General features: G+C 41.1%; 1 protein-coding gene across 14 annotated transcripts in view; it reads left to right on the top strand.

Moving 5' to 3' along the window:
- The first annotated feature begins 4729 nt into the window (after positions 1-4729).
- SFT2D1 (SFT2 domain containing 1) overlaps positions 4730-17599 on the top strand; it is a 100089-nt gene continuing 87219 nt past the window's right edge. For 13 of the 14 annotated variants that reach the window (XR_012054652.1, XR_012054654.1, XR_012054653.1 and 10 more), the window contains exons 1-4: positions 4730-4894; positions 10963-11049; positions 12835-12917; positions 16308-16389. Coding sequence is in view for 2 of the 14 variants with exons in the window: in XM_072925994.1 (XP_072782095.1) it covers positions 4832-4894; positions 10963-11049; positions 12835-12917; positions 16308-16389 (315 nt within the window). In the remaining 12 variants the exon portion in view is untranslated. 14 annotated transcript variants of the gene reach the window in all.

Consider the following 17599-nt stretch of genomic DNA (forward strand, 5'->3'; position numbering starts at 1 on the left):
TTAGTCACTGTGGCAACCACTTAAAAATAACCAATGTCCATGGAATCAAATCAACGGCAGCCAGAAGGCAGAAATATTGGTTTTATGGATAACCTGCTCTGAGTGTCATCGCTGGAGTCCTGCTCCTTCCAGATCCTCTCTTTATCACATGCCCTAAGCCTGACCATGATATTGTTCTCTTCTTTTCCTACTTTTCATCCTTTTCCCTTTCTTCCCACCTTCTTTAACAGCAGGTTTCAAGTAACTATGGCAACAAGGCTAGGAATTTTCCGCTAATTCGTTCCATCTGAAATCTAGGTCATGTCTTTCTCATTAAGTGAAACTTGTATGGAGATAACTGGTCTAAACCCCGCCTTTGGTGCAAGAGAAGGCAATGTCAGTTGTAGCAGCACTTACATGGTGGCTGTATTTGGTCCATTGTGTTAGAAAAATGTAAATGTACAAAGTAAGCCACTTAAAATTTGTAAAGTATTTAATAATTTCGAAAGCATTTAGTATTTAACTTACTCAGGGGAGAACCATTGCTGTAACTTGTTCTAATTGATGTTGATTTATAGCCTGATGGGAATAATTGCATATTGTGTTTCTAGTCCTAAGGTATATGTTAACTAAAGGGGTGCCTTCTCAGAGTGGTATCAAGTGATGTAAATTATACCAGTAGCCTCTTTCAGGAGGAAACGTGGTAGTATGAAACCTTAAAGGTGTCTCCTGACAGGACAAGATACATCCCCTCTAATTTGTCACCGCAGTCTGATTGGATTTGAGATCAGAGTTTGAGGACAGAAAGATCTCCAGATTTTAACTTGTTTCAGTGCCAAGGGAGTAACAAGATTATCCAAATGTTCCTATCTTGCAGATTAAGACATACCACATCTCCTTGCAGCTAGGATGACTTAAAATCCTAAAACAATTGCTGTGTTTGTTCATGGGGAAGCCATGCAGAGCAATGATTATGAAGTATTTTTGTACGCACCTGACTCTATGGGTCCCCTGCAAGCAAAGCAGAAAGCCAGCAGTGTGATCAGTAACCTTATCTATTACTTTGTGTGTCTTATACTGTAACTTGGTAAACCTCAGCATCACTTCTCAGCGGGATTAGTATTAGCAACAGGAAAGGTTCAAAGATTTGGCAGGGTATCCAGTACTGTATCAGCTGACCAAGCATATGCACTACCTGATCTGACTGTATGATGTCACACAAAAAAGAGCTTACAAGGCTGTTTGGTACTTCCTTGCATATGTGTTGTTTTGGCCACAGTGAGCTAATAAAGGCTTTCGCCTTTCCCTCCAAAGCATTGCAATAGCTCACAGTGTTCCTGTGAATCACACACATACCTGGCTACTACCAGGTACCTGCCAAGCACACTCAGAAATAGCTCATCTGTAGCTGGTTTTTGTATGCCTCAGTTTTCTACATCAGAGACCTGTGAGAGGTTATTTTGTGTCCCTAGAGAAGTGACTGGATCTGGGAAGGTTTGAGTCACAGCAGAAACAATCACCATGAAGCTGGATGAAGCCACCATGTGGCCTGTGGCTTAGGCTGATCTATAGACAAATTAGAAGAGATGGGTTTCCTGAACTGTAAGAAAGGAGATACCTTTTTCAGCTTTTGCTTCCTTGTTCCTTGTTTTAGGATCACCACTACCTGTCACTGTCAGCAATGCAGGCTTGTTGGAAGATGTTCATAGTTGCATTTTCAGAAGCAGAGGATCTTTTCAAAATATACAAACGGCATTCACTCCCCACTGTTAAGCTCCTTTCTCTTCAGAGGCCTTCAGAAGCTGCTGCTTTGTGTGATTTGAGCTTTTTGCATCACACAGCAGAATTGAGGTGGAGTCTCATCAAGTGGAATAGGCAAATCCCCAAAGCAGCTCTACACTTTGTATTCTACCATGCTCCAGTAGGTCTCTGTAGGACCATTTCTTATAACCCCTGATCTTAACCTTTCAGCAGTATTCATTCAAACATCCAATTTCAAAACGTAAAGAATGCAAGGGTGGGGAACGATACAGGATATTAGAGCCCTGCATTATGACCAGAGCAATCACAGCTATTTTTGTGGAATAAGTGTTTACAGGTTTATAGCTGTTAGAGCTACAAGACTGAAGTGTACAGATACTGCTTTATGTACTTTAAAAGTATGCCACCAACTACATCAATTCAGTAAGTTGGCAGAATTCACACATTTTTCAGGAAGACAACATTACCTTGCAGATTTTCTAGTTAAGCTTCAAATTTAGATGCAGATACATACGAACAAGTAAGGTCAAGAATCAATGAAACTTGTAAGCAAACCACACCATCCCTTATGAACAAAGAAACTGAGAATTGCAAATCCATAACACTATCATCCATAAAACCAGAAAAGATCTTCAGATGTGGTAGCTTTGTGATCTAAAGGCATAATGACACTTTGTAGCAGTTATTTTGACTTGCAGTAGCGAAATAATTTTATCTTTTTAGAAAAGCAGAGTAATTTTTTCATCCTTCTGCCTTATCAGCCAAAGTTCATCAGCATGGAAACACTGAACATAGGCCTTCTAAACTGCCTCTTTTTCATGGCAAAGTAATGACTGTCTCATGGTATTCCATGACAGTACAGAGAATTAAGAATTTCTGTTGAGCACAGAAACTAGGAAAAATACATTTGGGGTGACTATGACAACCTTCTGCTCAAGAAAATAGCAAGGGAACAAAAAACACCCTTTGTCCCATTCAGAAGTGAAACAGCTGTGGGTTCCAGGCAGGCTGCAGGTGGGAAGAGGGGACAGCAGTAGGATTCAAGCTGGATGCCTCACACTGCCCACATCGTGCACTGCTCTTCCCTGCTTTCTCTGTGCACTTGTTCACACAAACAAAATAACAGCTTCAGCTTGCTCTCTGACAGGTGCTTACCTGCCTGTACTCCCTGTACTACCAGAAAGTCACCAGTAATCTAAGGCACAGCCAACCACTCCTGCTTAAAGACATGTAGACCAGAAGGTTAGACTCAGATTTCAATTTTCTGCATCTGCCCATATCTATCTATAAATTGGGAGGGGGGTAAAAAAACCAAAGATAACTTTCTTGGTTTTATATTTTGCTCTCGTATATGCTTTGGAATGAAAACACTTCTGTAACTAATCATTTTGTACAATTCTGGGGGCTACTAAGAAAGATGATTTGTGCACACTCAGACACACCCTCTCAATTCTTTCTCCCATTTCTCCACCCCTTCTTGCAGGGCTATGGTTATGTTGTTCCCTTACACACTGTCCTCCTTGCACAGGTCCTCACAAGGTATGAGCAATGCTGCCTGGCTCAGGTGACATTCTGCAGCTCTTTGGTTACTTCCATGCAGCCATGTCTACAAGTGTTTCTTCCATTATTAATTTCAGCCTTGATCTAAAGCTTCCTGTGATGCTAATGGCCTGTTATCAGGCTGGAAAGGTACAGTTTATTCCAAGTGTTTCATCTAAAAGCCAAGGTAGAAGGCACATGGGAAACTTCCTAAGTGTGTGTGAGAAGGGGAGGAGGGTGGGAAGGGAATGTTTCTGTCCTAAGGGCCTCACTGGGGCTCTGCTGCCCTGGCTTTTATCAAGTTTCATTCACACAGCAGCATGTTACACAGCCCTTATCACCCATCTCCCTCTCCTGTCCCAGCCCAACACTGCTGTCTGCTGTCACTTTGCATGTGACACCTCGATCCTTTCCTCCAGCCACCAGCCTCATTCTCCCTGCAAACGACCCAGGCCAGTGGTGACGTGTTGGTTCAAGGGCAGACACACACATGCAGAAACAGCCCCAGAGGACACACAGTCAGCGTCTGAACAGAGCAGGCCAGGGAGACTTACACGGAATGACCAGGCTTGAACAGGGCATGGGGGATGGAGTGTTGCTGGGATCGCGCACGCAAAGCTAAGGCACCGGGCAGCGTGGTGGCATCTGCCCCACCCCTTCCTACAGGGGCAGAGTTTAACGGGGCCACACTGGGAATCTCTGGAGGAAGGTGTGAACACCTTCTCTGCAATCCCATTTCTCCCTGCCCAACCCATTCTAGCTGGAAGAACACCTGGCTTGCTCACAAGTGGGCGCTGGGCCCCTCAGGCACCCCCGCTTCCCGGCGGGCCGAAGCTGCTGGCGCTGCGGTCGCAGCGTGCCTGCGGGCTGGCAGCGAGTGACCAAATCCCGCCCGCCTGCCCGTGGCCCGGAACAGCCGGGCTACGGCACACACCGCCGGCTGCTCGCAACCACGCTGCTCCAGGGTCATCCGAGAGCGCACGGCACAGGATCGCATCCAGATGGTTCTTGGACACGTCCACTGAGGGAGACTATACAACCTGTCGGGACAATCTGTTTCAGTGCTAGATCGCCTGCACAGTAAGGACAAGTGTCCCGTATTCAGCTGGAACTTCCTGTGCATCATTTGGAGCGCCAGGCTCTGGCTCGGTGGTGCCAAGCAACAGGACCACAGGCAACGGGCAAAAACTGATGCTGAGGAAGTTCCACCTGTACGAGGTACCGCGTGTCCCAACGCGGTTCTACCAGGGCGCTGCGTAGCCGCGGGGCTGTGTTCATCGCGCTCATGCAGATCACGCTGCCACCGGAAGGCCGGTTCCGCGGGCGGCGATGAAGCGGGGTCAGGCTGAAGGACCCTTCTTCCTCCCGGTGCCTCCAGCGAGGGCGGCAGCGGGCCTCCCTCCCTGCCGCGCCCGCAGTCCCGCGGGCGGCAGCGGCCGCGACTGCGCAGGCGCGGCCCCGCCGCCGCCGCCTCGGGGCGTGCGTCACTTCCCGGCTGGGCCGGCGGCCCGCGGCGGAGCGCGGCCCCGTCCCGCCCATCCCGACCCCCGGCATGGAGAAGCTGCGGCGGGTGCTGGCTGGGCAGGACGATGAGGAGCAGGGACTGACGGCGCAGGTACGGCCCGGCGAGAGCCCGCTCTCCCTCCCCGGCGCGGGGTGGAGCGGCGCCGGAGCCTCCCCGCGCCGGGCCCGGCTCGGGGCCCGTGGCTCGGAGCTGCTCCGCGTTCCCGGCGCTGCCCCGCGTTCCCGGCGCTGCCCCGCGTTCCCGGCGCTGCCCCGCGTTCCCGGCGCTGCCCCGCGTTCCCGGCGCTGCCCCGCGTTCCCCGCGCCGCCTCCCCCCGTGCCCGGCCTGCGCACACGCACACCCCGCTTCCCGCTGCCTGCCCGACCGTGGCAGAGCTCCACAGGCAAAGCAGGGACCAAAGTTTGCGGCGTGCGCCGAGGGACGAGGGCTGTGGGCAGCAGGCTTTGCCCGGAGGATGAGTTTTGGTGAATTGCTCTTGTGTGAAGCTTTTAGCTGTGTTGGTGGTATGGGGTCCTTCCGTTTCTACAAGTTTTCCTTGTGCTTAAGCAGGGACCAGATAACATACTGTGTTCCTTTCCAACCCGACTGAATCTGCAATTCAGTATAATTTGCTTCTCCATTCCCTTATGTCCTTAAATTTTCAGAAAAAAAGGGTTTGTTTAGACAAAAATCGTTTTGTGTACATTCTGCTGAAGTAACTTTTTGGTTCTTACTCCTTAATTATGGTTTAATTTTTCTGTTTCCTTCCCACTGTCTTCTTCATCGTCAGCGGTTTTTTTGTTTCGCTTTTACTGTATTTGAAGACCATACATTCCTGAGAGCTAATCTCTAGGTTGAAGCAAAGCTGAACACGCTCACAAAGGACCATTCCTTTAGCTCCTTCTTAACTCATGTGACTGCAGGTCAAAGTGCCCCACATCAAGGAATATCTTGCTGCTGCTTGCTCCTTCCAGGGTGCTGGAGCATGCTGGAGGAGGAGGCTGGAATGTAGCTGGGATCTCAGCTGCGGCTAACAAACCTTGGTGAACAAGCACAAGCTGAGCATAGCTGTTATAATATTAGTTCTAGCAGCTTGCTGCTGTCATGCTTCATTTAGTTTTACACTGAGTTGCCGTTGGTCTTCAAGGTTCATGAATTTGGCCTCTCTTGCACAGCAAAGTACCTAAATTGTGGGCACTGATCCTGGAAGCAGTGTAGAATCTGTGCCCTTACACACCAGAACTGGCTGCCAGCATTTGGGAGGGATGTTTCACCTTCTGCTCTTCTCAGTGTTATCAAAGAAATACTTACATTTCTCTTAATCTCAGTTCAGTTCCAAGCGAATTGATTATCCTGCCATCAGGATAAGGCACATTTCATGCAAGGCGCATAGAGTTACATAGAGTTTGCCTTTACTTGGTGCTGTGATAGTTGTTTTAAAGTGCCAATTAGTAGATAAATGCCTACATTTTAATGTTCTTATATTTGAGTTTTATATCCTGAGGAGAGAACTGAGCTAAGAATGTGTTTCATTTGTTAAATGTTAATTAAACTATATAGGATTTCGCTATTGCATGTAATGATACTGTTATAGCCAGAAAAGACTTTAAATAAGAAAAATCTGCCTATACTTAAAGCCTGTCTGGTACAGGATAGAAGAAAACTTATAAATGTGTCTTTGGACCTTCATGCTGAGATGAACCAGAAAGATATTTAAAATAAATAAATAACCCTTGCCTTAAAAAAAATAAGGTCAAGTATTTAGGTCAGGTAGTTTCTTAGCTGTAATTTTCTCTCAAAGTAGCAATGTGTTTGTAGAGCAGTGGAAATCAAGCCTCTCTTTAGAGAGGAAATTCATACATGACATTCACTAAAGCTAGAGCTGAGTGGTGCTGACTATTTTTAAAGTGTGTGTATTAAAGCAAAAATGTATGTGCACCCAAGCAGAGAGGAACACTTGGTAAGAGGTGGGGCTATGAAAGAAAGTGTGAGTTTATGCATTGTATGTGTAGAATCTTCAACTGTTTCCATGATCTTTCTGGAGACGAGTCATGTGTTTGGCTGAAAACAAAGGCCCTCTCTTTGGAATATCTGATAGTTGTGTAATAGCCATCATATGGTTCATGTCCGTAGATATCTCTGGATTCTTTCCTTTGGTTTTTTTGCAGAACTGTTATCATGAAGTCGCAAGTCATTCATGCTAAGTAGAAGACAAGTCTGTAATGAAAAAACTGTGTGATGATTCAGTGAAGTCTTCCTGTACTTTCTAAACTCTTCAGATGACCAGCTGTTGTTTCATGCTGCAGTTAGATTCATTATTCTAAATATATTTTTTAAAAAAGGAATTAATTACCAAAAAGATCAAAAATAATAAATGTAGCAGTGCTATGATGTTTTCAGAGCAGCATTATGCTGCTATTTTTATCGACACCAAAACTAATGTAAATCAGTCTGTGTGACACATTGGATGTTGCATGACAGCTGACAGCTGCTTAAAGCACTCAATAAGATTTCACTAAAGAGGTGTAGACCAGGTATTTCTTATATTTTTATAAGAAATTTTATATTACATACAGTAATTGCATTTCTTATATTTAATTTATGTTACACTTCTTGTATTTTAATCTCAACTGGTGCTAGAAATACATATACGGAGACCTGTTAGGGAAAGATGAGAATATAGCTCTATAAGTATTTTTTCACTATGGTTTAGAAACTCAGTTCTGCAAATTTACTCAGAATTTCTTTGGATTTTCTCTATAACTTGCATATTTACCATAGAGAAAAGGTGTAATTGTTAACTTCCAGATTAGTAGAATGAAGGGGTTCTGTTTTTCTGTTTGCCTACATGGAAAACTGTTAAATGATCATTAATATGTGGGGGGAGCCTATGTGGATGTTCAGAGCCACAAGAACTATTTTTGATCAAAAGCAATCTTGTGGATTATCATTCATTTTATTTATTGTGTGTCCAGTGCAAACTCTTCAGCAGTGATGCTGTTATTGCAAGCCTGTTTCTGAAAGTCTCCATTCCAGATTCCAGTTGCCACTTAGGGTTTCCTCTTGTTTTTTGGATGTCTTGGTCATTTCTTTCATATACTATTAGCTTGAATAGCCTGTGAATAAAAAACTTTACTTCTTGCCCAGGAGTTTGGCATTAAAATTTAGCAAGTGAAAACTAAGGATTTCCTTTTGTTGATTTCAATTTAATTTTTTCTTTTTCTTGTTAGAAACAAGCTGATAAGCAGTATAGCAAGAAGGGTGTGTTTTACAGGAATTCCCTTGCCACCATTACTGTTCTCTAACAGACTACAGATGTGGAACTTGCCTGGAAATGTTTTCCATCTCCTAAGTAAAAGCTTTTGCTAATGCAAATACCGTAGACTGCAATGACAACTCTTTTTATCTGAAATCTGGGATTAGCTGTATAAACTATGTCAGACACACAAAAAGAATCTTTAGCACCTTTGAGTTGTTTCCTGCTTTTGTTGCAAGGGCAGCTTAGACTTTCTTTATCTTAGGGTTCATAGTCCCATGGTCCCTAGTATAGAAATTACTGCCTGCAGCATGTGTGGCAGGGCCCCTGCAGTGTCAGGTCCTCAGCTTCTAGAGTAAGCCTGGCATTTGAGCACAGGCTGGTGTCTGTGGTTTACGCAGCTGAACTGTGTATCTGTAACTCAGCTTTTGCAGCAAGGTGCTTCTCTGCAGTGTTGAAGCAGGCATCTTGGAAAGGCAGTGAGTTCCATTGTTTCAGTGAAACCCAAAAAAATATAAACTGTAAAATATCCAGACATGGAAGGGACCCACAAGGACCATCGAGTCCTGCTCCTGGCTCTGCGCAGCACCATCCCCAAGATGGTACCATGTGCCTGAGAGCATTGTCCAAAATGCTTCTTGAGCTCTCTCAGGCATGTGCTGTGACACTTCCCTGGGAGCCTGTTCGGGTGTCCAGCCACCCCTCTGGGTGAAGAACCTTTTTCTAATATCCAGCCTAAACCTCCTTTCATAGTTTCAGCTGTTCCTTCATGTCATGTCACTGGTCACCACAGAGAAGTGATCAGTGTCTGCCCCTCTGCTTCCTCTCATGAGGACGCTGTAGACTGCAATGAGGTCTCCCCTCAGTCCCCTGAGGTATTAGGGACTAAGAAAATGCATTACCAGATCCCAGTTTCATGATTTCAAACTGTTTAAATAGGTTCAGCTTGACAAACATAAATGGTGACATCATTGGCAATTGTTGGAAGGATGAGCCTTCATTTTAATACCATTTAATGTATTTAGTCTTATTATTGCACAGAATGCTCTGGCAGCCCTCATGCCACAGCTTATCTTCCTGTAGTTGATGTGCATATATTGTCAATCAGTTTTTAAGAGTTAAAACCAATAAATGTATCAAACTTACTGGGGTTTGTGGTATTTTTTTGCTCCAAGCCTTTGTGTGGTTCTCTCATTTCTTGTGCTGGTTTTTTTTCACCTCTTAACTGTTAGGGATTTTACTGAAGATAAAGCTGTTTTCAAATTTATTTGAAGAATGAAATCTCCTGGTAGTCACTTCAGGAGCACTGTCAGATAATAAGATTAGAAGTTGAAGAGCAGTAAGTGGGAGCAATAAGCCTGATGCACATGAATAAAGGATTTATCTTCATCCTTTCCCTATTTTTTAGACAATCTGAAATGTGTTTGTTGTGTTTACTGATGTTACTGGCCTATCTACACTTTATTTCTGAACACAGATGGACAGGATTTTTACTCCTTGTGTGTATGTGCGCTTGTGATTAGTTGCATGACTAAGTGTAACTAAAGACATGATTGAAATGGGCATCTTCAGCTGTGTGCTACCAGCTATTCCTACTCTTCTTAAAAATGCAGACATTCAGGACTATTGACTACCAAATACGATTTAAAATACTAAACCATTTTTCAGTTACTGTTTTTATCTGTTTCTTTAATGCATACATAAGGATAAAGTGTTGGACCTGGCAAGGTAAGTGGCATCTTCTGACCTCACAGCACCTTTATGTGTGTGTGCATGCAGCAGTTTTTAATTAACTTGATACAGATTCCTCATTTGTACAGAGGTGAAATTGTTCGAAGTAGTAACCAGATTTCCTTGGTTAGCTTACCACGGCCTGAAAAAGAAATTTCTCAAGAGATAAGGAGAAATATCATACTCACTGGCTGGGGAAGGTCTATCATGTATATTTTTTTAATAAGTCTTGACTAAAATACCTGTTGACTAGATAACAAGAGAGCAAGTTTGCCTGTGACATCTGAACAACTAGGAAAGTTATTTTTTTAAAGTAATTTTATGTAAACTGAAACAGCACTTCAGTTAATAGGCCGGTTTAGAACAGAATGTACATTTAATTGTAGTGACCTGGAGTAAGATGAAATGCATTGTTCTTACAGTGTGGGTGGAGTTGAGCTGAGTATATCTAACAAATCATTTCTGCTGAAGGGGGCCTTTCTGCCAGATATATGGCCCTGCCTCTTTCCTTAGATCAACCCTGCTGCTTTTCTGACAGCTTGCAGAGCTGGCTTGGCTCATTAGCCAAGTCAACGGAATAGAGGGAACCCTAATTCTGCTCTCATGTCAGGAGCTGTGTCAGGTGGCACTTTGGAGAAACAGGAAGTGAAATATTCCCTTTCAGCAAATTAGCTTAGTCTGATGAGACTAACTGTGTTAATCCTATACCTTTGCGAAGGTAATTGGAAGAGAAATTGGAGTTGTAATGCCTGCAGTGAATACTGGCATTAATGTGTACAAGGGATCGTCACTAGTAATAGGGGAAGGTGGTAATGTCTTAGGAACCTACAGTGTTGCACAAATGGATAAATTCCTCTGCAAATTGCTGGAAGGTCCATTCATTCTTTTGATTTAGTACATTTGTGGCTATTTTCAATTGTGTAATGATTAAAAAATCTGTTTGAAAGTGAAACAGCATTGCTTGTATGCCAGGATATACCCTTTATGGGTTTTGTCTTTTTTGTTTGTTTGTAAATATGTTTCCATGTGTTCCAGATTGATAATATGATTTTGTAATATGAAAGAGTTCATATACAATTTCCAGCTAAAAATAATTTTGTTTGAAATTAAGGACTTCAGTGGTAAATAAAAAATGTCCTTTAGATTGTTCTAAACTGGGTTTGTAATTTCTTTTTCCTTCCTTCTTATTAAGGTCCTTGATGCCTCAACACTCAGCTTTGGTACTCGAGTCAGATGGTTTGCCATATGCTTTGTTACTGGCATTTTGTGTTCTTTTCTTGTAAGTATGGTTATTTTTTTTCCTTGCACTTTATTATTGTTCTACAGTTGAACCTCATTCATATTCCTATTTTATGTGTGATTCTGCGTTTGCTTTATCCTGCATTCTAAATTTTGTGTGCATTTATTTAACTGGACATTAAATGTGTAATTGGCTGTTGATCTCTAAATTATGATTTTGGCCATTTTTCTTCCAATTCAGAAGTGAGCATTTTTACTGTAGCATAATACATTTTCTTACGAAAATGACTGAACACTGACAAAATATGGTCTATTTTTGTAATTGGTGTATTAGGAAAGAGGTATGTACCCATCTTATTTTTTCCCTTCAATAAGAGGGAAAAATAGGGAGGAAGCTTGAAAGGTTTTTAAAGGCTGAAGAAACCACAAGTATAGCATGTCACACTCAACAAATCAATAGGTGTGGTAGTGTGTTGACACTTGAAAAACCTGCTGCACTCCTTTACAGTCAGCAGATCTTACGTGTTCATTCCTGAACTTCAGGGGCTGGCAGGAGTCTGCAGCCTGCAGTTAAGAGTTTAGATCTATTAATTGCCTGGCTCTGTCAAAATCTGAGACAGGTAACTTGCACAAGAAGGCAGTTTTTCAGCTGCATGGAAACTCCCAGAAATAGCTGAATAAATATTGAGGAAGTCCTCTCCTTTTCCTCCTTCTCGCTTTTCCTTTTCCCACCCCTTTTCCTCCCTCCCTCTTTCTTCCTCCCTCTTTCCCTTTCTTTTCACTACAGATTTCCACGGAAATTGAGTAGAATGCAGTTGCTTTTTTGGTTGGGTTTTTTCATGACAGAGTGTGCAAATCACAGTTTGTTTTGCTTCTGGTGGAGGCTTTGTTTGGGCTTTGGCAGGCTGAGAAAGTTGGAGTACTCTGTACAGCACTCTGTGCAGCCTGGAGGAGAGAAGGTTGTGTGGAGACCTCATAGCAACCTTCCAGTATCTGAAGGAGGCCTACAGGCAAGTCAGGAAGGGGCTCTTCATTAGGAGCTGTAGTGACAGGACGAGGAGTAATGGGTACAAATTGAAAAGAGATATTTAGGATATAAGGAAGAAATTCTTTATTGTGAGGCACTAGAACAGGTTGTCCAGAGAAGTTGTGGATGCCCCATCCCTGGCACTGTTCAAAGCCAGGCTGAATGGGGCTTTGAGCAGCCTGGTCTAGTGGGAGGTGCCCCCAGCCCCTGGCTCTGGCAGTTGTATCTAGGGGATCTTAAATTCCCTTTCCTAGGATTCCTTTTCTCCCTGGTCATCATAGGGAGCTGTGATAAGCAGAAGGCTTTGGATTTTTTATAGTTCAGTGGAAAGAAGAGATATCTGGAAGTAAGAGTTCTAAAATGTTTCTGTTCAGCCTGTGTGTGTTTAGGCTGCAAGTCTAAATGGTTGTTTGGAGGAAAAAGGAGATGGTGAATATTAGTGCAGCTTTATGACATTTTATCTTGTGTGCAGAGATGTAGGATGTACAATGGGGCATTGTAACAAAAGTGGAAGTGTTGTGAAATAGGGTATAAACAGTACAAATAAATGTGTTCAGTAATATAAATAAACTGCCTAGTTGTAAAAATATCCAGAAATCCAGTGACCCAACACATTGTTTGCCAGCAGGTGGCAATAGAAGTGTGCTGGGTGGTGACTGCTGCAACTCTGAGAGCAGTATGCTCTCCTAGTATGTCAGAATTATGTTCTTCATAGTATGAAGTTGTATGTATAGACTATAAAATCTAAATAAATTGAATTAACTAATTGCAAACGTGCCAATAACCTGTCTTTTATAGGGAACAGCATTGCTATGGCTCCCAAAGGGGATCAAACTTTTTGCAGTGTTCTATACCCTGGGAAATATTGCTGCTCTCGCCAGGTATGGTTTCTTAGTTGTTGGTTTTAGAAGTGTACCCTCCTTTTCAGCTACATTTCCATTTGCTTTTACTCTAGAGTGCTGTCTATGTTGTGTGTAAACAACCTTGTTTTTTATTGAATGCTAATAACAAAAACTTGTTTGTTTCACAGTTTTATTGTTTATCAGTTACTTTACATGCCTGTTTGTGGGCGCATCACAACTGGTATCTGAAGTATGAATAACAAATTGCTGGCTGAATGTTTTGTACTTTTTACATCCAAGTCCTTCTTCCAGGTACAGAAGTACCTCAGCTTCAGGAGCAAACTGGTAGTCTGACCTCTGTGTGGATACTTTGTTAGTGGAAGGAGCTTTTTGCTTTTAACAGAGAGATCATCTTGTTTCCAAGAAAACTTTCAAAATGGAAACATTCAGGAAATCCTTGTTTTGACTATAAGGCTGAAGGCAGAATCTAAAATTTGCTCATAGTGTATTTTTAAGCTCTCTGATTCTTTGAAATGTTCCACATGACAGTCCTAAAAGATTTGCCTCTAAAAGGGACCTTCTTAAGATTGAAAACTTTGCTTTCACGGTTTGAAAGACACATAAGAAACAACCTAATGTCCCTAAAGTATTTTCAATTTCTGTTTTTCTTCCTTCTGTTATTATCTTAGTGTAGTTGAGGCATGGTCATGGGACTCAAACCCCATGGAGTCTCTGGTCTTGACTTTCATGGACTCTGACTTTAGTCAAGTAGCTTAATTTTTGAGTCAAAGCTTTGTTAATTTGTTAGAACTCATGTAATATGGCATTAACACTTGAGAACCATAAAGCTACTGTTTTTCTTCAACAAATTTGTTAGGAGACTAATGTCTGTACTGATACTGAGTCTCAATTGTGGAACCATTCCATCTCATACTAAAACAAGACAAAAAGTTAATACTGGAGATAGGCAAAGCTGAGTGTTTGCCTTTCTCTCCCTTATTTTACTTTTTATTCTTTGTTGTTGGTTTGGGTGAGGTTTTTTGGTTGTGTTGTTTTTACCTGCTACTTTGAGTGTGTTTTCACTTCTTCAAATTAAATGAGCATTTTAGAAACTTAGTACTAATCAAGCCTAATTGAGTTAAGAGGAAAGTTTTTGCAGACCAGTATTTTTTTTTTTCAGGAGACTGCTGAAAAACTTTAGTCTGCACTCCAGCTAAAATTAGAAGAAAAAAGAGGCCCATTTTTCCTTCAGTACTCCTTTTGGATATAAAATATAGGCAACTGTCTTCTAAGAACAGTAGGAGATGACAATGAAGTCCCAAATTGACAAGCAGATTTAAACTTTTCCAATCTTGTTTGCAAGTCTGTATTTAAACCAAAATGCAGTTACCACTCTTACTAGCCCGTTTAGTCTCCTCTAGCTTGTTTTTACTGTTGTTTTCTAACCATGGACATGAAAACAATGATACTTACTTGATTGTTCTCAGGGATGGTAAGTGTGTCTCTACAGAATGGTGTATCTAAAAGAATGATTCTGTGTAACTGGAGGATGTCTAGAATTTTTTTTTCCAGCCTTTCTTTCTGCTCCATATGGAATCTCTTCTTGTCTCTGGAGCAGGTCTTGTGATGTCGGTCTTCTTAATATGAATCAGATTACAAACAACGCATTTTGTTTTGTATATTTTTTTCTGCCTATTTTATGTGGCCAAAAGTTAATTCCTTTTTACTACTATATTTTCCTCATCCCTATCCTTCCACTAGCTAATTAGTATTTTCTTCTAGTTATTCATGTCCCCTTTTCTTTTGTCTTAATTTAATTTTATGGCTCAGCAGACAAGATGAAAAATTACTGAGAATAAATTCGTTTGGATTACAGTGAATATAACACTTTTCTTTTTCTATTGAACTGTGAAAACTTTTTTTCATTTAATATGGACATTTGAGGTCTGTCTGCATAAGATAAAAAAAGTGAAGGAGACAGATGTGCCAAGTTGCTGGTAGGAGAACATTTGGATGTGGAAGATTGAGTTCTATTGACTACCTGGAATGTGGATTCCCATATTTCATCCGTCATAGAAGGCTTATGATTGGTTTCAGGAGGAAGCTCTGTCAAACTCTTCCCTGCTTCATTTCATATAAAAATGAATTACTAGAAGAGAAGTTAGACTAGATTTTCTGCTCTGTAGTAAAGCAGACCACCACAAGATTACAGGCATTTGAACTCTCTCATTAAATTGTTGTGTTTTCTACAAAGGAGAAGGACAAGGAAGAAAGATAATCATCTCAAATATTTGAAGCCAGAGAAATACTCCTGAGGTTGTGAACTCTTAGTTCAGATGGCATTTCTTTGCATAAAAAGGTACAGCATGTGATGTTGCTGATGGTTTTCATTCTCCCTTCAAGTTAACTACAGAGTAGAAAAAAGCAGGAGGATTAATACAAACTACTGAACTTTTTCCTGCCTTTTTGCTTGCTGAGTTTGACTAAAGGAGTTAGAGCTTCCCTGTAACTTTGATTGTAGCTACTTGCATCCTGCCTGGGTAAAAAAAAAAATTACTGTTAAACAAAAATTTTCTAGAGCAGGTTGGTCTTTGTAATCTTGACATTATTTTGGCAAGTCAGTTGTTATAATAGCTTCAACACAAAATTCACTGACTTCAACTTGATAAACACTGCCACACTTATAATGTTTTGTTTTGGTAATGTAAAAAGCTCTAAGCACTATATTTGTTCCCATTATCTTTCCTGAAATCTTGGATATGATCTCATGTGCTTCTGCAGTTGAGTTTTCTCTTTTTCTTTTTTTCTGTCTATTATTGTGCTTGCCATCTTAAAATAACAATCATCATAACAAACATCTTTGACCACCCACCCATCTCTAAATTCATGTAGAGCTACTTATAGTCATTGTTCAATCTCCCCCCATTTAGTATCTCTTAAGATGATTTAAATTTAACTGTAACTGCAATGCTTTCTTAATCATCTTTATTTATAAATTACATTCAGTCCCATCAAACAGATTATTAGTGGAAATGTGTTTTTTCTTATTTGATGAAAGAATTCATGAAAACTGATTTGCTTCCATGCTCTTCTGTTATTCCTTAAGTATATCCTTGTCACACTCTGTCCTCTCTTATCTCAACCAATATAAGTGTTCTTGTATTTGCCTGTTACTTTTTTTTCACTATGGTAATATTTTGGAAAGAATTTCGTGACCAAGGGTGACTCATAAACTGTTTCCAGGGCTAAATTCATGGAGTATTTCACCTTCTGTTCTAGTTAGTCTCTGTTGCTAAGCACCGAAATATCTTTTTTTAAAGCCTTTGTAGTCTTCTATCTGTTGGAAAACTTGTTAATTACCTACTGTCTTTTAGAAAGAGTTATTTGAAAGTGATTTACAATTTGTTTTGGTTTTTTATCTCCTATTAGTACATGTTTCCTGATGGGGCCACTGAAGCAACTGAAAGCAATGTTTGATCCAAAACGATTAATAGCTACGGTTGTGATGTTGGTAAATATACTTTCTTTCCTTTTATTAAAAAGTTTTCCTTTAGCCTGAAAGCTAAATTTGCTGCTTTTCTAAAGTGAGATTATTTCTCAATCTGTCTCTGCCTTCTGCAGTGAAATGACAGTCAACCTGTTAAGCTCTGTATGTCACAAAGATCATCTGGCTCCTTTCTATGAATATGTGTGGTTTTGTTGTTTATTATTTTTTAATTAATCATTTGGAGTAAAATGTTCCTTACAAAATATTTTTTACGTAATGATAATGGCAGGTTAATTATTTTTAATTTATTTTCTAAAATATTTTCTTCAAGAACAAGGGGAGAGGCTTCTATTGTGGAAAGTCGGTGACCACCAAGTGTAGCTTGACAGTTGTTTTTTGGCTGCAGCTTGGTCTGTAAAGGTCAGAGGTTCAGCACTTCCAAAGAAATGGAGAAAATTAATTTATTTCCCCAAAGTCTGGGAGGCCACATGTTCAGCTTTGAGGTTCTCCATTGTGATATCCCTGGCTCCTTTACTTCCACAACCATCATTTCTTCTTCCAGAAGGGTGGAAAAAATCTCCCCAGTATCAGAATTCCTATCCCAAAACTCTATATAATGTATTTAAAACAACTTTCTCCCCTTGCTGCTTCTATATTTAATGCTTTTCTCTCTTGCTCCTACTGATTTGTTTCAACTTTGATTTTTGAAATGTAGTTGGCTTTCCTATTCTCTATCATATAACTTATTTGTCTAGTTTAGTGAGTAAGAAAGTCTTCATAAAGTCTTTCTGGATAGCTGTCATATGGAGGTTGCATGTTCTTCCTCTCACACACCTACATAAAAATATGGTTATAATCTCATTTGAGAAGATTACATTTGCCCCTGAAGTCACTTGATCATTGCTTGGACACCAAACTTTGTTCAACAGAGGTTTGGTTTTGTTTGAGCATTCTTGTTTTGTTCTGTCACTATTTTCGACTCGTACCAAGTTACAAGTCCTAGGAGGGTTACACTTTGTAGGCGTGAATTTAAAATGTCCAAGAATATCTCCAGTTCTCCTAGAGCCTGTATTTGCTGAGCATAAATTCTCTAACACTTTACAGTTCTGGGCTTTTTCCAGTGAAACTGAGAGCCTAAGCCAGACACTTAAAACAGCAGGCACAAAAATCATTTTGCTCTGATGATCCTGTCATCCATTGTGCTCAGACATGGTGACAAAGAAAATAACTCACT

Source organism: Taeniopygia guttata, chromosome 3 (genome assembly GCF_048771995.1).
Source record: "Taeniopygia guttata chromosome 3, bTaeGut7.mat, whole genome shotgun sequence".
Taxonomy (NCBI): Eukaryota; Metazoa; Chordata; class Aves; order Passeriformes; family Estrildidae; genus Taeniopygia; species Taeniopygia guttata.